The following is a 24,905-nucleotide window of genomic DNA, read 5'->3' as shown; positions in this document are numbered from 1 at the left end:
AAATCCTTCATCTCGGATATAGAATAAGGCTACTCCTGCATAGTGATTTTTCAACCATTCATACTGCAACAAAATATTGAATATTGGATTTTGGTATAATTTTCAAATTCAAGTGTTTTCAAGAAGAAGTAATTAAATGTTGATTTTATATTAACATCAAAAACAGAAACTTGATGGTAGCTCTTTGAAAGGATGCTGCTGATCTTGATCACCCAGTCGGAAACTGATGGGAGTTAGGTGGTGTAAGCACAATTACTATCCAGATGTTCAAGTGGGAGACCTGTCACAGCTTTTGAATTATTCCTCTGCATGGTTGAGGCAAGCTATGAGTGCAAATCATGTCTGCAGTAGGTAACCTGGTGCAGCATTGCACTGCCTCTGATCTATTATTCCTTGTTCAAGGAACTATCTCTCAATCCTCATCCCTTTCTCGTTTTTCTAGGTCAATCAGAAGTCTGTTCGTTGATGCCAGACAGTCTAATGGTGACAATCCAATGGCACTCATTCTTACCCTGTCAACCGCTTACACAGAAATCTACAATGGGGAATGCGATGAGCACAGGTAAGCAAGGGCAGATGAAGGTGGCATGGAATGCCAAGTGAAAAGCTAAGCCAAGGGCCAGTTCACAACCTGGCTCTGCTGAAAAGAACAGATATTGCAGACCTCAGAGACAGCATTTAACAGAAGGATGATTTTATGTGCAGCAATCCCATTGGATTGCTTACAAGGGAGCTGCCAAACATATTACTTACTGTGGCTGAGCTCATTGCTGACTTGTGTGGAGTCAGGAACCTGCATTAAGAGTTTTACTGTCAACAATAGAGTGTGTGGTCACTTTGGTCACAGTTCAGTCACCCATGTACAAGTCTGTGGCACCAGTAATAGTATCTCATGGGCAGGCTCCTCATATTGCAGTCATGTAGTATCTAGGCTCAATCATCTTCTCCATTTTGCACAGGCTGGGAAAGCAAACAGGTAGACGCCCCTCTCTGATTATTAGTGTCCTAGAGTCTGGTCTCCCACAGATCAGTGGGAGTGCTGAGCCACAGCCCAACAACATAGAGTCAAGAAATGGGAAGGGAACATGATGACTTCTCTCATGATGACAACACTTCAAGGCCTTTGTAAACCCTTATACTACTGTCCACATTGGTGTCAGAATGCAAGTTCAGCCAGACTGCCTCTGCAACTCCTAATTGTTGAATTCTGCCACCTGGCCTTCTGAAACCTTGAACTGTTAGAAGTTCCTAACTTCAAGTATCTCTCAAGTCCATGAATGAGCCACTGCAGCTTCTCTCTTCCCCTATTGTAGTACCTCATTGAACCACAAGACTCGGTAAGAAAGCATTTAAGATGGGCACTGGGGACTCCCAAATGGTTGAAAAATGGTTTGTAGGCATTTCTGGATGTCAGTAATACCACAATACTGTTTGAAAGCTTTGTGTTCAGAAAAGTTCCTGTTATATATGGTGATCTTGCATAGTTAGGTGACATGAATATCTGCTAGTATTTGGCAGATACTGTTGATTGCGTGGTGAAAAAAAGGCATTTGTTGGACATGACTGAATGCATGGGAGCACAGATTGTTTACCTGAGTTCTTTTTAATGAACTGCTGCTGAATAGCAACTGTGCGACAAATCCTGCTTCCTTTTCATCCTCTATTGTCATCAACATTTTCCCCTTGATCATGATGAAGGTCACCCTGCAATGATGGCTCCATGTGATTATCCCTACTGCAGAGCAAAAAATTATGCAACATGAAACAAACAACAATCATGCAGGATACACTTTCTGGTCTGCTTCATAAGAGCTCTAGTCAATCCATGGATCTTATTGTAACAGAGTTCTAAAGCCTACTGATAATTCTTGAGGAGTTATTAGGCATTTCTGCGAAAGCACTCATCACCAAGCAGCCAACCTTTAACTTGCTATGCAGGGGAAAACTTTGGGAAAGATGGATGCAAAGACAAAGGGCAGAATTTATGCTGATTGCGCGGGCGCGCGCCCGACCCAACTGGACACAAAATCACACGAGATTACATCGTACGAACATCCCGAAGTCATCCCACGCTCATGTGAAATTTGGAAGCGCGCCTGCTGACAATTAAGAGGCCAATTAAGGTTATTAAGGGTGCAATTGTCTCCGAGTTTTCGTGGTCTGTCCAACCTTACAGTTGGTGGACAAGTGAATCAGCCAGGTGCACTTTGCATTCTTTATCATCCAAGGGCGGGATGAGGTTTCCGTTATTAAATGAAAGAAAAATAAAAATCTATGGACAGTATTTTTATCCTTTATATGTTCAGCTGACTGTGATGCTTGGACATTTTTTTCCTGATGTTAAAAACTTTATTTAAAGCATTTCAGGTCTTCAGCTCCCTGAGGCAGCTCTCTGCTTTCAGGGAGCTTTCTGTCAGCGCTCACCCGTGCCCGCACTGACGTCAGCACCCGCCCTCCTCCTGCCCCCTCCCCGGCAGCACTGAGCAGCGCTGAGCTTCTCAGCGCACACTCCACACTGGCTGGCCGTTAATTGGCCAGTCAGCGTGAAATCGCAGTCGGGGGCCAATCGCGGTCAGCAGCCCGTTCCCCGGCCGATCACACGCCCGCCGACTGCGCCTGCCCACCAACCTAAATATTCTGCCCACAATATAAGAGCGTTGTGTCAGTTGTCAGGTGAGTGGAGAACAAGCGACTTGTATGATGCTCTGTACCAAACCACAACTGCATTTTGATGGAGTGGAATTCTTTGCCACCCATAAAGGGGATAACATTGTGAAAAAGCCCAAAGGGTGATATGGTGCAGTCAAAGACACCCTAGACTTGAGCTAATCCTGCTGCCCATGCTAGCCCCATGCCTGGGAATCCAACATGGAACAAACTCAACACATAGACTCCTTTTATCTGACACTGAAGTCCCTCCTAGTTCTTCCCATCTTTATGCTATTTCAGCTTTTACCCTTTAATTTTCTGGCTGCTGCTACATTGAAATTTTTAGCAGATATATCCAGTATTAAATGCATAGAAACTGCTACGCATATGAACTGAGATACAAAAGGAAACAGGCAAGTGGGTGAGACAGTACGACAGGAGTTCATCTTATTCCAATAAAAGTTTTATCAACTTTTTAAACAGAGCCCATGTTGTAACAATGGATGCCTGTGATAACAACTTAGTAATTTTAAACAAAATTAGTTTTGGTGAGATTTGCCTAATACACCATGGGCGAGCAACTGGATTGCTTTTTATTTTTATTTTTTGGATATATCCCTCGATATATTCTTTTAAATATAATGAAAAAAATATGATCAAGGGAATCACTTTGATAACCACTTGATTTTTAACATGGAAAAAGGTGAAACTCACACTTTAAAAAATACATTTCTGAACAAAACAGCAGATGATGAGGCACCACACTACCAGCTTGGGTTCAAAATCTGCTGGTCTATGAATCCCTGGCAGAACATAAGTTATTAACAGAAATAAAATATTTAATCTCAGGGTTTAGGATAACAGTGGCGGGATGCATTTCTACCACATAACAGCACTTCCTGTTGGCTTATCAACAGCAGTGTTAAAAGTGGAGTGACTGAGAAACAATCCATTGCTCAGAATATTCCCCCTTCCTGGCTCAACAAGAATCATGATGGGACTTAACTATGACAGTTGGCAAGGATGTATAAATAGGAAAATAATCCAAATAATAATAGCAAGGACATCATGGGTAAGTACAGTTACCAAAAATACAACAGTGCAGTCTATTTGCTGTAATTAAGATCTCCTATTCACTATTATATTTAATCAGTACTTTTTTCTGCCCTATTTTTCCAATACATTTCTCTCCCTCAAATTAATCTGGACCTTGTTAAGGCACATTGTTTTTGAATGAAGCAGGGGACATAAATGGATGTTCGGGATGTGCATATTAGCATTTGGGTTGTTCCTCTTTTCATCTGGGGAGGAATCTTGTTTCCAATGGACTCCTCACACATATAGCAAATCAGAGATGAGAATTCAACATTTAGGGAACTGTAAAAGCAATTTTTCATCCTCCAAATTAAGATTGCAAGGTTGCAGATGAATGGCATGACCCTATTTTGGTGCTACCGTTTTACTAACACACACACAAAATTCAACATAGCAAAATGGCAGTTTCCTGCAATATGTTGCATTACATAAACATTTGGTCAGCCCTCCAAATCCCTTTCATTGGTTTAGTGTTTGATTTCCTTATACCCGTGTGAAGTGTCCTGGGATGTTTTACTACCTTAAAAATACTACACAAATACAAGTTACTGCTGTATGACTATTTACTGAGCTCCTCAGTTATGCCAATAGAATGAAATAGGGATCACAGGCTATGTGCTTTCCCATATTCAGGAAGAATTAATTGGAGTCAACAGAATTAATGTACACCAAATGTTGCATACGGAAGGAAGCAAGAAAGTTGCCAGAGAGAGGGTTGGAGTCACTGGTTAGGGACATGATTCCTAATAAATTATCATAATGCTACCTGAAAAAATTTAGAATCATGGAACACAGTAATTGCTAGACGGAAGGAGACAAAGGTCCACGTATTTTGCCTTCTACCATCCTGGTTATTGCATAGTACAAGAGAATGCGTGTTGTTGCTTCATCAAGGAGTAGAAATGACCTCCCTCAGCTGACAAATGCAGATGTTAGGAACCCAGACTTCAAAACAGCTAGAATTAAGAATCATGTATCTCAGTGAAGATTGCTTCTACATATGGTTGAGATAACGGATAGATAGAAGGAGTTCACTATGTGAATCTGCTTGACACTGCAGGAACTTTCTCAGAAAATGCAGACTACAGAGTGTGATAGACCAAGAAATTGCACCAGGAAGAACTTCTAAAGACAATGGTAGCTTTGAATGGCAGTCACTGAAATTTCAATGCATGTTTTGAACAAGACTCTTTCAACAGAGTTTCAAGGTGTTTTGGGGGTTATTAAATCTGTGATGAAACTGAACACTGCTTCACTTAGCACCAGAATATTCAGAAGGAGCTAAGACATTTAGTAAAAACTTCACTGAAGCAATAAAATACACAAATGACAATTCATTAGATATGTTTAATCATGATATTGTTTAAAGCCAAATTTTCAATATTTCGAAATGTTAGTTAATGAAAAATGGCATTAGATTTTGGAAGAAAGTTTTGACTGATTTTTCAGGAAAATAAAACATAACTGCCTCATGGTGGGACAGATAGTTGTTACGGGCAGCGTTGACATTTAAGATAATAACATCCATATTAGAAATTGGTGTACAGCTAAATTTTGAGGTTTTAACACTGGAATTCCCTTTAAAAATACTTACAAAGCATTTTAAAATGTGATACAAGAAGAAAGAATCTGAGGGCAAGGTGGGTGTATCATTAAAGATTTTTGATGCTTAAATGTATAAAAAGAAATGTAGGAACACAAAAATTCTTCAGATGTTTGTTGAAAATTCTTGGTTGACAGCCTTCCGTCTCGGTTTGCACCATAATGGTCAACTTTGTATTAAACATCACCTGCTGTGTTTCAGGAGCCACACTCTGGCATGGCAGTCCCTGCCACATTTGCAAAAGAGGATGACCGTGGGCTGAGAAGGTGTGTGATTCACTGGTTTCTATTTTCTCCGAGTCCTCCTCTCAGCCAGCTGAGCTTTCTATTTCTGCTCGCCTCTTCCAATGCCCCTCCAAACAGTTAGCCTCTAGAGGTCACAGCCATCGGCAATTGTCTCCCATTGTCAATGTCCACTATTTTAATATATCCATAAGACCATAAGCCATAAGACATAGGAACAGAAATTAGGCCATTCGGCCCATCAAGTCTGCTCCGCCATTCAATCATGGTTGATAAGTTTCTCAACCCCATTCTCCCGCCTTCTCCCCGTAACCTTTGATCCCCTTACCAATCAAGAACCTATCTATCTCCGTCTTAAATACACTCAATGACCTGGCCTCCACAGCCTTCTGTGGCAATGAATTCCATAGATTCAACACTCTCTGGCTAAAGAAGTTTCTCCTCATCTCTGTTCTAAAAGGTCTTCCCTTTACTCTGAGGCTGTGCCCTCGGGTCCTAGTCTCCCCTACTAATGGAAACATCTTCCCCACGTCCACGCTATCCAGGCCTTTCAGTATTCTGTAAGTTTCAATCAGATCCCCCCTCATCCTTCTAAACTCTATCGAGTATAGACCCAGAGTCCTCAAACGTTCCTCATATATTAAACCCTTCATTCCTGGGATCATTCTCGTGAACATCCTCTGGACCCTCTCCAGGGCCAGCACATCCTTCCTGAGATACGGGGTCCAAAATTGCTCACAATATTCTAAATGTGGTCTGACCAGAGCCTTATAAAGCCTCAGCAGCACATCCCTGCTTTTATATTCTAGTCCTCTTGAAATAAATGCCAACATTGCATTTGCCTTCCTAACTACCTACTCAACCTGCAAGTTAACCTTAAGAGAATCCTGGACTAGGACTCCCAAGTCCCTTTGCACTCCAGATTTCTGAATTCTCTCCCTGTTTAGAAAATAGTCTATGCCTCTATTCTTCATACCAAAGTGCATGACCTCACACTTCCCCACGTTCTATTCCATCTGCCACTTCTTTGCCCATTCTCCTAACCTGTCCAAATCCTTCTGCAGCCTCTCCGCCTCCTCAATACTACCTGTCCCTCCACCTATCTTTGTATCACCTGAAAACTTAGCCAGAATGCCCTCAGTTCCTTCATCTAGATCATTAATGTATAAAGTGAAAAGTTGTGGTCCCAACACTGACCCTTGCGGAACTCCACTAGTCACCGGCTGCCATCCTGAGAAGAACCCCCTTATCCCCACTCTCTGCCTCCTGCCAGACAGCCAATCTTCTGTCCTTGCCTCTAACACCATGGGCTCTTATCTTACTGAACAGCCTCCTGTGCAGCACCTTGTCAAAGGCCTTCTGGAAGTCCAAGTAGATAACATCCATTGGCTCTCCTTTGTCTAACCTGCTCGTTAGCTCCTCAAAGAATTGTCAGGCATGACCTCCCCTCGATGAAACCATGCTGACTTTGCCCTATTTTACCATGCACTTCCAAGTATTCTGAAATCTCATCCTTAATAATGGACTCTAAAATCTTACCAACGACCGAGGTCAGGCTAATCGGCCTGTAATTTCCCGTCTTTTGCCTCACTCCCTTCTTAAACGGGGGGGGGGGGGGGTTACATTAGCTTCTAGGTGTCCTTGTAATGGAGGTATGAATGCCCAGCAGGTCATGCCCAGTGGCCAGTTCACCGTACTGGTCTTTGAGTATACAGCCATCATCCATCCAATTAGTGTGGCCAAGCCAGCACAGACTTTGTTGGCTTAACAATGAGTGTATGCTGATGGAATTAGCACGCTCCAGGACCTCTGAGTGGGTAACTTTGTCCTGCCTCAAGATGCTGAAGATACTTTTGAGATAGCAAAGGTGGAAACTGTTCAGCCATTTCTCCTGCCTAGCATATGTTGTCCAGGTCACACTATTATAGAAGAGTGCACTGAGGATGCAGGACTTGCAGTTTGGTGCTCTCAGTGAGGTTGCTATTCATAGTAATTATGGTTTTATTTAGTGTGTAATGTACCTTTAAGAAAAATATTTGTTAAGGAAGATCACATGAACTGTAGTAACCAATAGGATAGTAGCGCGGGCTATCTCAGCAGCCAGTGTACAGATAGAGTTGGAGTCAGTGTAGTGATAGGGTTGGAGTTGAAAGCACACATGTAGTTGCTGCTGAGTATATTATAAATAAGCTTAAAAATTTCCACCCAAAAAGTGTCTGCAGATCAACTCGATCATTAATAGTACAACACGGCCACCCTACAACAAACTGGCGACGAGGTTGTGATAAAATTGAACAGAAGAAATCAAGTTAGAAAGGAGTCGGCACTGTACCTCGCCCAGTGATTGTAAGTAGCAAGCTCTGTTAGAATTGAAGAAGTTATCCCCTCTCAAAATACCACAATTTGGGAGAATTGATCCTTTTGAACCAGCCAGGCAATTGGTCTCAATTCATAGAACACCTCACATTCTTTTTTCAAGCAAACGAGATTATGGGGGAAGAGAAGAGGCGAGTGATCCTCGAGTACTTGTGGGAACAAAACCTACAGCTTGATTCGATGTTTTACGGCACCCAATGCCCCAGGTTCAAAAGATTTTGATGAATTGGTGGACCTTGTGAAGGGTCACTTTCAACCCAAGCCTTCAATCACGATGCAGAGGTTCAGGTTTAATTCGCGAAATAGAGCCCCGGATGAGACAATTGCATGTTACGTGGCAAATCTGAAGCAGCTAACAGAACATTGTGAGTTCGGTCCTACTCTGAAAGACATGTTCAGAGATCGTTTAGTGTGTGGTGTGAAAGAAGACTCTATTCAGAAAACATTATTGTTCAAAGTGAATCTGGATTTCAAGGATGCGCTAGAGATAGCACGGGCCACAGAAAGCACAGTAGGAAATGCACAAGCAATATGGTGCCATCCTCCATATCGGGCGGGAAACCTCAACCAAAAGAGGCGTGAGAAAGCGAGACTCTGACGAGAAGTGGAAAACAACCCCCACTAGCCGAAAATAAAGAAAAATAACTTAGCAGCGAAATTGAAGAATAATTTTAATAGCAGTGGAAACAAGCAGTCTTTTAGCGATTGGCAGTTTAAAAAAACGAATGCTACTATTGTCACAGAAATGGACATTTGATGAAACAGTGCAAGGAAAGACTCAAGCTGGCTTGTAAACAAAAGAAGAAGCCCAATGAAATCTACAATGTAGAAGAGCCTGAAACAACAAATTCAGACATTCACTCATTGTTTAATCTGAAAGCTGGAAAGATAGAACCGATCTTTGTCACAGTGAAATTAATTGGGAAAGCTGTTAGAATGGAAGCAGACACGAGAGCTTTCACTACAATAATTGGGGAACATACCTTCAGATAGTTAAATAATAGTGGACATCAATTAGGTTTAGAAGAAACAGCCGTCAAGCTAAAAACATATACAGGTGAAGACATTCAAGTAAAAGGCATAAGCAGAATAACTGTCCATTATGGAAGTCAATCGGCAAAGCTACCAGTGCTGGTATTGAAAGGCAGAGGATCAAGCCTTCTAGGGCAAAATTGACTAGAGGAAATCAACCTTAATTAGCCACTGAGATTCCAAAAGGAAGCTGGAAACATTCCTGTTTTGAAAAAGGAGTGTGTATGGACTCAACAGCCTGAAGAATTGCAGGGTGTCTTAAGCCAAAACCTGGAAGCACAGCAGCAGGAACCCGAAGAGACTCTGCTTGATGACAGAGTTCGAGACGAGGTGAGCAATCTTCGAAGGGCAAAAGAAAACCTGTTGAAAGACCTTCACTACAAGATTCCCTCAGGTCAAGTTTGTACCTCTGAAAAATTATGAAGAGAAACAGAAAGAATTCAGCACTTCTCTGAACAAACTGAAGAATGAGTTGGCAGAGAAAACACAACAATGCTCAATTTTCCAGTAGGCAGCAAACAAATACAAAAAAGAGACGGAAGAGCTGAAGAATCAGCTAAATGGAGCCAAAGAGGCTTTGGAAGCAAAAGTCGCAGAATTTTCCAAGAAGCAGACAGATGGTGAAATTTTGGGAGAAGTCCGGCCCACGGTGAAGTCAAAAAGGCCGATAGTAAAGTCTGCGCGAGAAAGAAGGAGGCACTTAGAAAGAAGATACAGAAATAATAATAGGGCTTTAATTCTGGCCGCATATGAATACACTTTCGTACATTGGCCTGGCAATCAAATCGCAAACGCCGATGCCCTTAGTCGTTTGCCTTTACAAGAAAATGATGAGCACATCCCAGTTCCACAGGAACTTGTTTTACTGTTAAATTTCTTAGATTCCTCGCCAGTATGTGCTCGACAGATCAGAGACTGGATAAGTCGGGACCCAGTCCGATCTCAAGTACGAGAACAAGTACTCATGGTTAGTCATAGGAGTCCGTACCTGACAAAATGAAACCGTACTTCAACAGAAGGCATGCAATAACCAGCCAGGACGGCATCTTATTGTGGGAAGCATGAATGATAGTTCCTCCAAAGGGAAGGGAGCTACTTTTAGCTGAACTACACAGTGCCCATCAAGGAGTTTCCCGAATAAAGACCATAACACGCAGCTCTCTTTGGTGGCCAGGGATGGATGGCGAAATAGACAGTTTAGTAAAGCTCTATGTGCAATACCAGCACTGCGAACATTGCCAGTGACAGTTCCGTTACACTCATGGGAGCGGCCAGGTAGACCCTGGATGCGGTTACATATTGATTATGTTGGACCTTTCCTGGGAACAATATATCTGCTCATTGTCGATGCTCATTCAAAATAGTTAGACGTATATGAGGTGAAGACACCGGCGTCAGCTGCCACAATTAAGAAACTACATCAGAGTTTTGCCATTCACGGACTACCAGAAGTAGTCGTTTCCGATAACAGCATGACATTTACGAGTACTGAGTTTCAATGCTTTATCAGCCCCAACGGTATCACTCATGTGAAAACTGCACTGTACCATCCTTGCTCAAACTGACTGGCCGAAAGCGTGGTTCAAACGTTCAAGACAAGCATGAAAAGGCTAACCGGTGATTCCTTGGCAACCAAGGTAGCATGCTTTCTTTTTCATTACAGGGCTACCCCTCACACAACAATAGGTGTCACACCTGCGGAGTTATTGTTGAAACGGCGTCTCAGGACGAGATTGAGTTTTATAATGCCGAATTTAGAGGAGAAGATGAAAAGGAGTCAGGGAAACCAGAAAACTGGACACGACCGGCATTGTCATGAGAGGAAATTCACCAAAGGGAGCGCCGGTATATGTGAAAACTTTTGGGAAGGACCAAGGTGGTTACGGGGTGAAATAAGTGCTGTGACTGGGCCTCTATCTTACCACATGGAGATGGAAGGCCGGATCATCCGTAAACATGTGGACCATTTAAGAAAGAGAGAGATAAATCATTGAGCTCCACCAGTGATCATGACCAGGTCTGCATTTCCTCTTGAGGATACTCAACTCAGGGCTGACATATCTGATGTTTCTGTAAGAGTTGAGGATACAGAACTGCAAGTGCCCACTGAAGCACCTGATGTTCAGGCAAATCCAGAAAAGGAGGTTCCTGACAAAGAACCTGAAGTTGTGGAGCTGCGACGTTCCACACATACCAGGAAACCACCTGAAAGACTGAACTTGTAAATTCCTTACCCAATGTAAATAGGATGCTGTCTTGAAAAATATGTACTTGTAAATATATGTATAGCTGAGTTAAAGGGGGAGGAATGTAGGACTTATGGTTTTATTTAGTGTGTAATGCACCTTTAAGAATAATACTTGTTCAGGAAAATCACATGATCTGTAGTAACCAATAGGAGAGTAGCGCGAGCTACCTCAGCAGTCAGTGTAGCAATACAGTTGGAGTTGAAAGCACACGTGTAGTTGCTGCTGAGTATATTATAAATAAACTTAAAGTTTCCACCCAAGAAGTGTCTGCAGATCAACTCTATCATTAATAATACAACTCAGCCACCCTACAACACTATTGTTCCACAGTCTCCTACTCAGCTTGGACGTAAGAGCTGCAGCTTTTGCAACGCACGTGATGATTTCAGAATCGAGTGACAGATTGCTGATGATTGTAGAGTCGAGATATGTAAAGCGATTAACAACCTCCAGCATCAGTTGTTAAACATACAGTATAAATAAAAGCCAAACATTCGTCTGTTCCAAAATAATAAAGGTGAAACATTTTTTTTGTTTAAGCCCGTGGAAAAGTTTGTTTCCAGATTAAATTTAAAAAGATATGGCTACTGTTTTGACTGTGTTTAATGAAGGCTTAAATTTTATAATTCCACTTAAAATTTTCTAACATTTCCTATTGTTTGTGTACATTATAAGAACGCACAAGAGGACCTATTAATAAATGATTTATTGAAACCGAAATGCATAGCAAATACAATTCTAGAAGCATAATTGGATGAATTATTTCATTGCTTCATAATTTCAACGACATATATATTTGCATTTATATATGCCTAGAAAATTATTTTATAATGTGCAATAATGAAAGATTTTAAAAGGCAAGTAGGCATGATGAAAAAAGTTAAAGGTGCTTTAAAGAGATCATGTATTAAAAAACAAATACCTTCTTATTCTAGTGCTATTTCAGTGTCAGCTGTGGCTCAGTTGATCGTATTCTTGCCTCCGATAGGATTCTGAGTCCAAGTCCCTCTCCACAACCTGAGTACAAAAATCAAGGCTGACAATCCAGTGCAATACTGAGGGAGTAATACATTGCCAGAGACATCATCATTCAGATGAAGTGGTAAACCTAGGCCCTATCTGCTCTCTCAGGTAGATTTGAACAATCCCATGTCACTATTTTAAGGCCGAGCAGGGGAGCTATCCCCCGTGTCCTGGCCAATATTTATCCCTCACTCAACATCACAAAAAAACTGATTATCTGGTCATTATCACTGCGGTATGTAGAAGTTTGCTGTGTGGCAAATCGGCTGTCACATTTTCTACATTACAACAGTGATTACACTTCAAATGTACTTCATTGGCTGCAAAGGCATCTGGTAGTTGTGAAAGGTGCTATCACAAAGTTATGCTTATGTCAAATATTAATTTTTAATTCATCAGCTGGAAACAGGAATTGGACTTTTAAAAAGATAGATTTTTTTGAAACCAACTAAGGTTGATGTCAAACTACATCAGGATGGCCAACACTGTTTTACATTACTATATATTCCACATTCCAACCTTATGGAGAAAGAGAGAAAGAAGAAAGAGAAAGACAGAGAGATAAGAACAGAGGGAGAAGGGAGAATTCCAATTAAGGCAGATCAAGCTGAGTAGGTAAAGACCCACTGTACCCAGCAAAGACACCACTCGTGAGGGAACTGCCCCTAGCTCAGGACTGAGCGGTGAGCTCTGAAAGTTCTCCCAGCTGATCCCAAGGTTTGATGAGTGGGAGGTGGAAGCATTTTTCATCTCATTTGAGAAGCTTGCAAAACAGCTGAAGTGGCCAGCGGACCGCTGGACCATGCTAATGCAAAGCAAATTAGCATAAAACACCCACGAGGTTTATTCCCTATTGTCCAACGAGAGGTCATCAAATTATGAAGTGACCAAAATTGCTATCCTAAGTGCATATAAGCTGGTATCTGAAGGGTACAGTCAAAGAGTCCGAACTCTCCAACAACAGTCCGAAGAAACTTACACCGAGTTTGAAAGGGTTAAGCAACTTGCTTTTGACCAATGGGTGTGGGCATTTGAGTAGAGTCCACTTACGAAAGCTTCAGAGATGTAATTCTCCTCCAGGGGTTTAACAATTTATTTCCTCTTTCCTTTAAACCAATGTGGAGGAACAAAAAGCTTTAAGAGCCAGACAGGCAGCCCTCATAACAGATGACTATGAGTTAACCCACAGACCCACAAGTCAAAGTAAATTGGGGTCTGGTCATTCTTACAGAGTAGGGAGAGATAGGATAGAGGTAAATGAAACCGAGGCAGGCTCGAGAGAAAAGGAGAGTAATGAACGAAATTCAGATCAATCCCCAACTTTTGAAAGAAGGAAACAAGGTGGAAAACAGTTAGGAAATAGCTCCATGTTTTCTGTGTCGTAAGCCAGGCCACCTGATAGAGAACTTCTGGCATGTAAAAAGACCCACAGGAGGCACTACAGTCAAGACAGTGTCCGTGGCCATGAAAGTCATGAGCCTTTGTTCAAATGTGACTGAAGGCCAGAATACCTACAAGGGGAGGTGATGGTGTAGCGGTATTGTTGCTGGACTAGTAATCCAGAGATCCAGCCTGATGCTCCAGGGACCCGGGTTTGAATGTCGCCATGGTAGATTCATTTAATTTTTTAAAAATCTGGAATGAAAAGTCTAATGGTGACCATGAAACCACTGTTGATTGTTGTAAAAACCCATCCTGGAACTCCCTTCCTAACAGCATTGTGGGTGTACCTATACCGTGTGGACTGCAGCAGTTCAAGAAGGATACTCACCACCAGCTTCTCAAGGGAAACCAGGGATGGGCAATAAATATAGCCCACATCCTGTGAATGAATAATTTTTTAAAAATTGTATTTAAGAGAGAAATGGCCCCTAGTTTTTCAAAAGAGCTAGAGAAGGAGATCAGCATTCTCTGAAATATTGGCTGTTTGCGGATTCTGCTAGTGGCAGGAATTAGCCGTTCTCTGCCCGAGAGCCAAGTGAATACCAGTGTGCTGGTTAAGGGAATGTGTAGAGGTGCCTTGAGTGAAAATTTACCTGCAAAGCAGGCCAGTTACAGGGCTAGTAAAGGTGGATGTGATCCCAAGCTTGCCCTTTCAATGGTGGCCTTTTTTTTTAAGAAATGACTTGGCAGGTTGGGCAGTCCAGGGAGATTGGAAAGACTGGGGGGGGAAACAACAAACTTCTGTACAAGTGCAGTGGGTTGAGGGAGATTCAAAGTTCCCACAGGAGTCGATAGAGCATGTAAGGTTGAAGAAACTAAAGAATAGCCACAGAGCTAAAAGGGGCCAGGTTAAATCCTGAAATATTTTAAAAGGCCAGGGTAGAGCTGCCAGACAGGGCCAGGGAAAAGCAAAAATGCAAAACAGGGAACAGCAAGGGTTGAAGGGAATGAACCTGCAGTATGACTGGCAGAGACCTTTTTCCCAGATTTAAACAGGGACCAGGGAAGTCCCCGAGCAGACAAACAGAAAGTGAGGGAGATACTTCACCTAATCGAAGAACCACTGGGCAGTGTAGCAGGAGCTGGACAGCTACCTGAGGACAGTATTGTCCCAAAGGACATGGGACAGCTTAGGGGAAGATACTTTCCCAAGGCAAAAGGAGAAGGGAAGGTAAAAAACAAAAACCACTTATGAAAGCCACAAGGGACATACCAGTGAAATCCGTGTGGAATTAGCCATGGGTGAATCAAATGGGAAAGTTCAAAATTCAAAACTCACCACACCCAGCATTATAGTTTTCAAACCCACTGAAGATGAGGTGCAGGAGGTGAAGCCAGAAAGCTTACAGGGATTTAAAAGTAGGTTACAACCCACAACCACCCGAGAAATGGGATTTGTCAATATGCCCAAAGCAGAATCAGTGGACCCATGGTTTGTGGAAATGGACGAAAAGACCTTGATTTTTCAGACGAGCTGATCGAGTTATGCTCAGAATATATAATTACATATATATAATTACATTGGAGTTACTGGCAGTTGGGGAGAGGTTGCATGACCAGGCCAGAGTTTTTCTGTGATTTAAGTACATGGGTCTCTCAGAAGAACTGGAGCAGCGGCTGAGCTAAGTGATGCTCCAGGCCCCTCGCTCTCTCTCAAACCAACTAACAAGCTTATTAATTTGACTTTTGTCTCTATTCTGCAGTAGGCAGATTCTTTTTAAAGAATGCCATGATGATGTGTTGTGTTCAATGTGGACTATTAATCTTTAATTCCATTGGCTGGTCAGATATATATTGAACTGCTTTAAAAGGGTTTTTGCCAAGCAAAGGCACTGATTTTAAAATGACTGTAAAAGTTACCTGACCTACAAATTGTCCAAGTCTGGAAACTTCTGAACATGTATTTGCCAGGAAACATAGCTTCAGGCCCCTAAGTTCACACCTGCCATTGTCTACACTCTCGACAAAACACAAGATAGAGGAGCAGAAGTAGGCCATTCGGCCCATCAAGTCTGCTCTGCCATTCAATGAGATCATGTCTGATCTGATAATCCTCAACTCCACTTTCCTGCCTTTTCCCCATAAATAAGACCGTAAGACAATGGACCACTAGACTTTCTGACTATAGAAACTACCAAGAACAATGTACTATCACCAAGTTTGCAGATGACACAAAAATAGGTGGGAAGGCAAGTGGTGAGGATGACACAAAGAGTCTACAGAGGCATATAGACAGGGAAAATGCGAGGTTATGCACTTTAGCAGGAAGACTAAAGGAGCTGACTATTATGTAAATGGAGAAAGACTGAAGAAAGCTGCAGCACAGGGGGATTTAGGGGGCCTTGTGCATGAATCCCAAAAAGCTAGCATACAAGTTCAGCAGGTAATAGATAAGGCAAATGGAATGTTGGCCTTTATTTCAAAGGTAATGGTATTTTCAAAAATAGGCAAGTCTTGCTCAAACTATACAAGGCACTAATTAGACCACACCTAGAATACTGTGAACAGTTTTGGTCCCCTTATCTAAGGAAAGATATACTGACATTGGAGGCAGTCCACAGAAGGTTCACTAGGTTGATCCTGGAGATGGAGGGATTTTCTTATGAGGAGAGGTTGAGTAGGCTGGGCCTGTACTCATTGGAGTTTAGAAGGATGAGAGGTGACCTTAGTGAAACATATAAGATTCTTAGGGGGCCTGACAGGGTAGATGCTGAGAGGCTGTTTCCCCTTATGGGTGAGTCTAGGACCAGAAGGCATAATGTCAGAGTAAGGGGCCACCCATTTAAGACGGGGATGAGGCAGAATTTCTTCTCTCAGAGGGCTGTTAATCTGTGGAATTCTTTACCACAGAGGGCTGTAGAGGCTGGGTCTTTAAGTATATTCAAGGCTGAGATAGACAGATGTTTAATCAGTAAGGGAATAAAGGGTAATAGGGAAAAGGCAGGAAAGTGGAGTTGAGGATTATTAGATCAGCCATGATCTCATTGAATGGCAAGCAGACTCGATGGTCCGAATGGGCTACTTCTGCTCCTATGTCTTATCGTCTTATGGTCTTACTTGGGTGGGTTTTTAGCTCAATAAAAGCTAACCCCTTTGTGTTTAAACTCAAGAATGCCTGTCGGACTGAGTTATTTGCAATAGCACATAAATGGTTAAGTACAAACACCGAATTAACACCTTTATCCTTATAAATTTGTTTTAAAAACCTGTTGGGTAAATCAAAGACTGGGAAAGAAAGAGCAAGTCCTGGCACATATCCTCATCGGTTGTAACAAGAAAGAATTCAATTCCTCAGCTGCATTTCTAAAAGGAAAGAAAACCCAGCTACAGCTTTAACTGCTTTGCTAAAATAAAAGCAAAAAACTGCGGATGCTGGAAATCCAAAACAAAAATAAAAATACCTGGAAAAACTCAGCAGGTCTGGCAGCATCTGCGGAGAGGAACGCAGTTAACATTTCGAGTCCGTATGACTCTTTAACAGAACTAAGTAAAAATAGAAAAGAGGTGAAATATAAGCTCGTTTAAGGGGGGGTGGGACAAGTAGAACTGGATAGAGGGCCAGTGATAGGTGGAGATGGCCAAAAGATGTCACAGACAAAAGGACAAAGAGGTGTTGAAGGTGGTGATATTATCTAAGGAATGTGCTAATTAAGGGTGGAAAGCAGGATGAGCAAGGTACAGATGGCCCTAGTGGGGGTGGGGTGGGGTGAAGGAATCGAAAAAGGCTAAAAGGTAGAGATAAAACAATGGATGGAAATACATTTAAAAATAATGGAAATAGGTGGGAAAAGAAAAATCTATATAAATTATTGGGAAAAAAAAATCGGAAAGGGGGTGGGGATGGAGGAGAGAGTTCATGATCTAAAATTGTTGAACTCAATATTCAGTCCGGAAGGCTGGAAAGTGCCTAGTCGGAAGATGAGGTGCTGTTCCTCCAGTTTGCATTGAGCTTCACTGGAACATTGCAGCAGGCCAAGGACGGACATGTGGGCATGAGAGCAGGGTGGAGTGTTGAAATGGCAAGCGACAGGGAGGTCTGAGTAATGCTTGCGGACAGACCGAAAGTGTTCTGCAAAGCCGTCACCCAGTCTGCGTTTGGTCTCTCCAATGTAGAGGAAACCACATTGGGAGCAACGAATACAGTAGACTAAATTGAGGGAAGTGCAAGTGAAATGCTGTTTCACTTGAAAGGAGTGTTTGGGCCCTTGGACGGTGAGGAGAGGGGAAGTAAAGGGGCAGGTGTTACACCTTCTGTGGTTGCATGGGAAGGTGCCGTGGGAGGGGGTTGAGGTGTAGGGGGTGATGGAGGAGTGGACCAGGGTGTCCCGGAGGGAACGATCCCTGCGGAATGCCGCCAGGGGGGGTAAAGGGAAGATGTGTTTGGTGGTGGCATCATGCTGGAGTTGGCAGAATTGGCGGAGGATGATCCTTTGAATGCGGAGGCTGGTGGGGTGATAAGTGAGGACAAGGGGGACCCTATCATGTTTCTGGGAGGGAGAGGAAGGTGTGAGGGTGGATGCGCGGGAGATGGGATGGACACGGTTGAGGGCCCTGTCATTAACTGCCTTGCCGCTGAAAGCGAGACCTCCAGATGCTGCCTACAGCCAGTAGAGACTCCAAACTGCAAACTGAAACTTGTTTCATTTCTTACAGACTCTAATTTGGCCAATCTATCTTCCCCCGCTCTATAATCTGTATTTGTGTCTGTAGACTTTGAATGTGTGTGTACGTATGTGTGAGGAAGTCAGAGCATATTTTATTATTTTACTTAGATTGGTTTTACATATAAATAATCTAACCTCTTTCTTTGTTAAACTCAAAAAAACCTGTCCGATTGGTTCTTTTGTGATCACAGTCTGTCAACAGTTCAGTGCGCACTGAGTGGACAAGTGTAACCTTTATATACAAAAAACCTGTTACAGTCAAACGAGCAGAGGGAAAAGAAGGGAGCCATTCGACCCTTCATCACCTGGTTGTAACAGTGCTGCATGAATTAAAGTCTTTCTTTTCCATTTAACAGCAAAAAATTAACACTTAGGCTTTCTAGATTATTTTCATTATCAAATGACAGATAGACTGGGGAATGTCAGTATTACTTTGCATTAAACAATTGATTGCCGACCAGCATCTAACATTACTATTGGCACTTCTATTAATTCAACATGAGCTAAGATAATGGTTTGGTCAAAACAATTTTTCATCAGGATATGGATATGTGTTCGATAATGTGACTAATAGCAGCTTCAACCCAGAAAGCATTCTAGTATTCTGTATCTGTTTATGAAACAGATGTATGCCAATCAGTAGAAAAAGTGCACAGCAATTGTGGAATTTCCTAAAGTCCTTTCTGGTTTCAGTAGTGCTGGAATAAGTGCTCCCCTGGTGACACAGTAAGCTTCTCAAGTGAATAAATGAGCTATATGGATCAGTGTGGTTCCAGGTTCAATCCTTGATCTGTGCTGTTTCTTAACCTTAGACAGATGACAGTAGAATCTGCTAAATTTCCACCTCTTTTATGCTGCCCTGAGATTCCTGGAGTCTCTCATGGGAGACAGAGCAGGGTCTGTGTCTGCAATGCAATTGCACAAGTATAGTGTCCAAATTATCAAATAAAGCAAAATAATATATGCACACCAGGGAACATCACATTAGCTCAAAAAAAACAGCTGCAGAATATTCAAAATAACTTCACCTAAGACAATAGCAGCTGTTACAACTTCTTTGGGACAAACACTAAATAACAGTAACTGTGACTCTCAGAAGCCAAGAGTTCATTGTAAAATTTTCTGTTTCAAGTTTGTGCACCCAAACCTGAGAAGTGATCTTTAATTGCTTCAAATTTGCCTTACAGCCCAATCTGGTTCTAATAGGCTCTAGTTGCACTTTCAAAAACAATGATTAGTTGGAAACGCCAGTGGCAACAAAAAAGTTGAGTATTTTTGCAAAATACTGAAAGACTGAGAAATGGACTAATGCCAGCTTAAAAATATAATGGTTGGCATGCATGATCCATGCAACTTTGGAATATTTTCCTTAGACACCGATCTGAACTCAATGCTGTTTCTTCATCATGGGGATTAATTTATATGTCAGGAAAATCTGGAAAATAAACTCTCAATTGATCATCTAACACATGAAAATAGATTTGTCAATATGCCCAAAGCAGAACCATTAGACCCCTGAATTGTGGAAGTGGCCATTGAAGAGTTAAAAGCTGTGAAGACATTCTAACCATGCAGTCAGAGATATTTGCATAGTACGTGCCAAAGCTAGAAACTAATAAAGTACAAGTACTGCAACCTCACCTATAGGGCAGAATTTTGCCCTTGATGGGCGGGCGGGCCCGACTGGCTCGGCGGCGGGCGGGCAGCCAATTGCTGCCGCTGAAGCGGGCCCCACCGCCATTTTGAGTGGGCAGGCCAATTAAGTCCCACCCAGTGGGCTGCCCGACAGGAAGCGCTATGTACTTCCTGTGCGGGGGGGAAGGATTCCCCAGCTGTCAAAGTGCGCTCTTTCACGCATGCACGCGAAAGAGCTCACATCTCCCTGAAACTAAGTGCTGCCTCAGGGAGATCGGTGAAAGCTTCATAAACATCAAAAATAGAAAAATAAAAAAATTATTAAAATGTCCCCCTCATGTGACAATGTCACACGAGATGGGAGATGTTAATAAATATGACTAAAACTTTATTAAACTTTTTAAAAACAGATATGAAACCTCATCCCACCAGTGGATGAGGTTTCATGTTTTTTCAGAAGCCCCCTGGGGCTCCTGGCCTGCCCACCAGCCTTAAGGTTGGACTGGCAGGGCCTTTAATTGGGTTAACTACCCTGTCAATGGCCTCAGTTAGCCATTGACAGGTCGGCGGGTGGACAGCTGATTTCGCTGTCCGCCCGCCTTCCCGAATATTTAAATGGGGCGGGATGACGTTGGGGGGTCATGTAAATGGCCTATTAAGGCCATTAAGAAATTAATTAAAGCATTTATGAACGCTGCCCGTTCAAACTTAAGGTTGGTGGGCAGGCGAAAAGCCCAAGCGGCCTTCACATTTTTCAGAAACCTCATCCACGGGCGGAATGAGGTTTCCTGAAGCTTTTATTAAATAAATAAATTTTCATACATTTAAAAATATATCCCAACTCATGTGACACAGTCACATGAGGGGACATGTTTAAATAAATTTTTAAATCATTTATTCAATCCTTTTAATATCCATTCAATCTCCTTGAGGCAGCTCCATGCCTCAGGGAGGTTGTTGCACTATTTTGCACACATGCGCCAAAGAGCGCTGGCCCTGACTCTCCCTCCTCCCACGCCCGCACAGGTAGCGCTGAGCACTACCGACCGTGTAAAATGGCAGCACGGAGCCAATCGCGGGCGGTGATCAGGTCTGCACCTGCCCCCGCCCTCCCCCACCCAGCCCGCCCACCATAGGAAAAATCCTGGCCCAAATTTCCCTCTGGGATTTGGTTTGCACAGCAATTAACACCAGAAGTGTGTGTGTGTGTGTGTGTGAGAGAGTGAGTGTGGGAGTGAGAGAGTTGGAGTGAGTGTGTGTGGGAGTGAGAGAAAGCATGAGAGCCTGTGTGTGGGAGTTAGGGAATGAGCATGTGAGTGCGGGAGTGAGAGAGTGTGCGGGAGTGAGAGAGAGAGTGTGTGTGTGTGTGTGTAAGATGAAAGAGTGAGTGTGCGTGTGTGTGTGGGCAGGGAGAGAGTGAGTGTATGTGTGAGGGGGGAGAGAGTAAATGTGTGTGTGTGTGAGAGAGGGGGAGTGTGTGTGTGTGTGTGTGTGTGTGTGTGTGGGAGTGAGAGAGTGAGTGCATGTGTGTGTGTAGGGGAGTGAGAGTGAGTCAGTGAGAATGTGTGGGTGAGTGGTGTGTGGGAGTGAGGAAGTGAGTGAGTGTGTGGGACTGAGAGAGTGAGTGTGTATGTGTGTGTGGGACTGAGAGAGTGAGTGTGTATGTGTGTGGGACTGAGAGTGAATGTGTATGTGTGTGTGGGACTGAGAGAGTGAGTGTGTATGTGTGTGTGGGACTGAGAGAGTGAGTGTGTATGTGTGTGTGGGACTGAGAGAGTGAGTGTGTATGTGTGTGTGGGACTGAGAGAGTGAGTGTGTATGTGTGTGGGACTGAGAGTGAATGTGTATGTGTGTGTGGGACTGAGAGAGTGAGTGTGTATGTGTGTGGGACCGAGAGAGTGAGTGTGTACGTGTGTGGGACTGAGAGAGTGAGTGTGTATGTGTGTGGGACTGAGAGTGAATGTGTATGTGTGTGTGGGACTGAGAGAGTGAGTGTGTATGTGTGTCTGGGACTGAGAGAGTGAGTGTGTATGTGTGTGGGACTGAGAGTGAATGTGTACGTGTGTGTGGGACTGAGAGAGAGAGTGTGTATGTGTGTGTGGGACTGAGAGAGAGAGTGTGTATGTGTGTGTGGGACTGAGAGAGTGAGTGTGTATGTGTGTGTGGAACTGAGAGAGTGAGTGTGTATGTGTGTGGGACTGAGAGAGTGAGTGTGTATGTGTGTGGGGGACTGAGAGAGTGAGTGTGTATGTGTGTGTGGAACTGAGAGAGTGAGTGTGTATGTGTGTGGGACTGAGAGAGTGAGTGTGTATGTGTGTGTAGGAGTGAGAGAGTGAGTGTGTATGTGTGTGTGGGACTGAGAGAGTGAGTGTGTATGTGTGTGTGGGACTGAGAGAGTGAGTGTGTATGTGTGTGTGGGACTGAGAGAGTGAGTGTGTATGTGTGTGGGACAGAGAGTGTGTGTGTATGTGTTTGGGGGACTGAGAGAGTGAGTGTGTATGTGTGTGGGACTGAGAGAGTAAGTGTGTATGTGTGTGTGGGACTGAGAGAGTGAGTGTGTATGTGTGTGTGGGACTGAGAGAGTGAGTGTGTATGTGTGTGTGGGACTGAGAGAGTGAGTGTGTATGTGTGTGTGGGACTGAGAGAGTGAGTGTGTACGTGTGTGTGGGACTGAGAGAGTGAGTGTGTGTGTGTGTGTGGGACTGAGAGAGAGTTGGACAGGCGACTTTGCACGGACGGGATGAGGTTTCTGTTATTAAATTTTAAAAATAAAAATGTATGGGCAGAATTCTCAGCTTGTATATGTTCAGGTAAGTGATTCTGATGCATGGGCATTTTTTTCCAGATTTTAAAATCTGTTTTTATTGCATTTAATTTTGTCAACTCCCTGCCTTCAGGGAGCTTTCATTCCACATTCCCCCGCGCCCTGACTTCAGCGCTCATACTCCTCCTGCCCCTATCCCGGCAGGTCTCAGCATTTCTGTGCGCGCTTCACACTGGCTGGCCGTTAATTGGCCAGACAGCGTGAAATCGTGGTAGGTGGCCGATCACGGGCAGCAGTTCGTTCTCCAGCTGCTCCCAGGCCCACCAATCGCGCCAGCACGCTGACCCAAAAATCATGCCCTGTGTGTATGCGGGAGTGAGAGTGTGAGCGAGTGACTGTGTGCGCGCGAGAGTGAGTGTGAGAGCGAGTGACTGTGTGCGCGTGGGAGTGAGAGTGTGAGCGAGTGACTGTGCGCGCGCAGGAGTGAGAGTGTGAGTGAGTGACTGTGTGCGCGCGGGAGTGAGTGAGTGAGCGAGTGACTGTGCGCGCGGGAGTGAGAGTGTGAACATGACTGTGCATGCGTGGCAGTGAATGTGTGAGTGAGTGACTGTGTGTGCACTGGAGTAGGAGTAAGTGACTGTGTGTGCGCGGGAGTGAGAGTGTGAGCGAGTGACTGTGCGCGCGGGAGTGAGAGTGTGAGCCAGTGACTGTGTGCGCGCAGGAGTGAGTGAGTGAGCGAGTGACTGTGCGTGCGGGAGTGAGAGTGTGAACGAGTGACTGTGCATGCGTGGCAGTGAGTGTGTGAGTGAGTGACTGTGTGTGCACTGGAGTGGGAGTGAGTGACTGTGTGCGCGCGGGAGTGAGTGAGCGAGTGACTGTGCGCGCGGGAGTGAGAGTGTGAACATGACTGTGCATGCGTGGCAGTGAATGTGTGAGTGAGTGACTGTGTGTGCACTGGAGTGGGAGTGAGTGACTGTGTGTGCGCGGGAGTGAGAGTGAGAGTGAGTGACTGTGTGTGCGCGGGAGTGAGAGTGTGAGCGAGTGACTGTGCGCGCGGGAGTGAGAGTGTGAGCGAGTGACTGTGCGTGCGGGAGTGAGAACGAGTGACTGTGCATGCGTGGCAGTGAGTGTGTGAGTGAGTGACTGTGTGTGCACTGGAGCGAGAGTGAATGACTGTGTGTGCATGGGAGTGAGAGTGTGAGCCAGTGAGAGTGTGAGCCAGTGACTGTGTGCGCGCGGGTGTGAGAGCGTGAGCGAGTGACTGTGTGTGCGCGGGAGTGAGAGTGTGAGCGAGTGACTGTGTGCACGCGCGGGAGTGAGAGTGAGTGACTGTGCGTGCGGGTGAGACAGAGAATGAGAGTGTGATTGTGTGTCTTCCTTATCCCCAGTATCAGGTTTCTCACTTACCCTCACCACCACATATCAACACTGGGAGTGAGCCTAGCACACACACACTCTGATCCTCTCACACTCTGGTCATTTTTATTAATTACTCTTTTTTAACTTAACAACTTATCGCTATGATATTGCTTTATTTTTGCTCAGCAGTTGTTTCTTTTAATATCTCAACTTTTTTTTAAAACTCAGTTTAAAGTTGTGCCAAACCTTATCTTTCCAAAATTTGCTCCTCGACCCCATGAGGGAGAAAGAAATGGAACATTTCCCACACAAGCGAAAAGCTTGGACAAGTCTGTTTTAAACGGAGTTCTCGTCATCCACGCTGAGGAGCCAGAGCTGAGGAGCTGACAGACCGGCTTAAAAAACATCGGAACTTTCAGGCTGAGGGTTTTGGTTTTTTGAAGCCAGTCTGTTTGGTCAATTTCACTCGTTGCTGCGCTGCTGCTGGGGATGCTGGGGGGCGTTGGGGGTTTAGGGAGTGGGGAGGGTGGTTTGGGTGGGAGGTGGAGGGTCTTGTTGTGGGGAGGGTGGGGAGGAGGTTGGGGGAGAGGGTGGGGATTTGGGAGGGTGGGGGGGGAGGTTGTTGGAGCGAGGGATGAGAAAGGGCTTGGTGGCAATGGGGGCACTAATATTTTTCACTTAAAAAGCATAGTTTTACTGACTTTTTGGGACTCAAATGATTAATACATTAGAAAACAACGTCATAGTAGATTTAGAAATGATGGAGCTCTG

General features: G+C 43.9%; 1 protein-coding gene across 3 annotated transcripts in view; it reads right to left on the bottom strand.

Moving 5' to 3' along the window:
* The window catches only part of LOC144686675 (G protein-activated inward rectifier potassium channel 1), a 262,264-nt gene that overhangs the window by 175,400 nt on the left and 61,959 nt on the right, over nucleotides 1-24,905 (bottom strand). The window contains exon 3 of one of the 3 annotated variants that reach the window (XM_078552195.1): nucleotides 12,169-12,263. The exons of the other annotated variants lie outside the window; for them this stretch is intronic. Coding sequence (XP_078408321.1) covers nucleotides 12,184-12,263 — 80 coding nt within the window. The 3' untranslated portion in view covers nucleotides 12,169-12,183. The remainder of the gene's footprint in view (nucleotides 1-12,168; nucleotides 12,264-24,905) is intronic. 3 annotated transcript variants of the gene reach the window in all.

Source organism: Cetorhinus maximus, chromosome 11 (genome assembly GCF_964194155.1).
Source record: "Cetorhinus maximus chromosome 11, sCetMax3.hap1.1, whole genome shotgun sequence".
NCBI lineage: Eukaryota > Metazoa > Chordata > Chondrichthyes > Lamniformes > Cetorhinidae > Cetorhinus > Cetorhinus maximus.
Note: the sequence above shows the minus strand (reverse complement) of the source record. Positions and strands in the feature narration are given on the sequence as shown.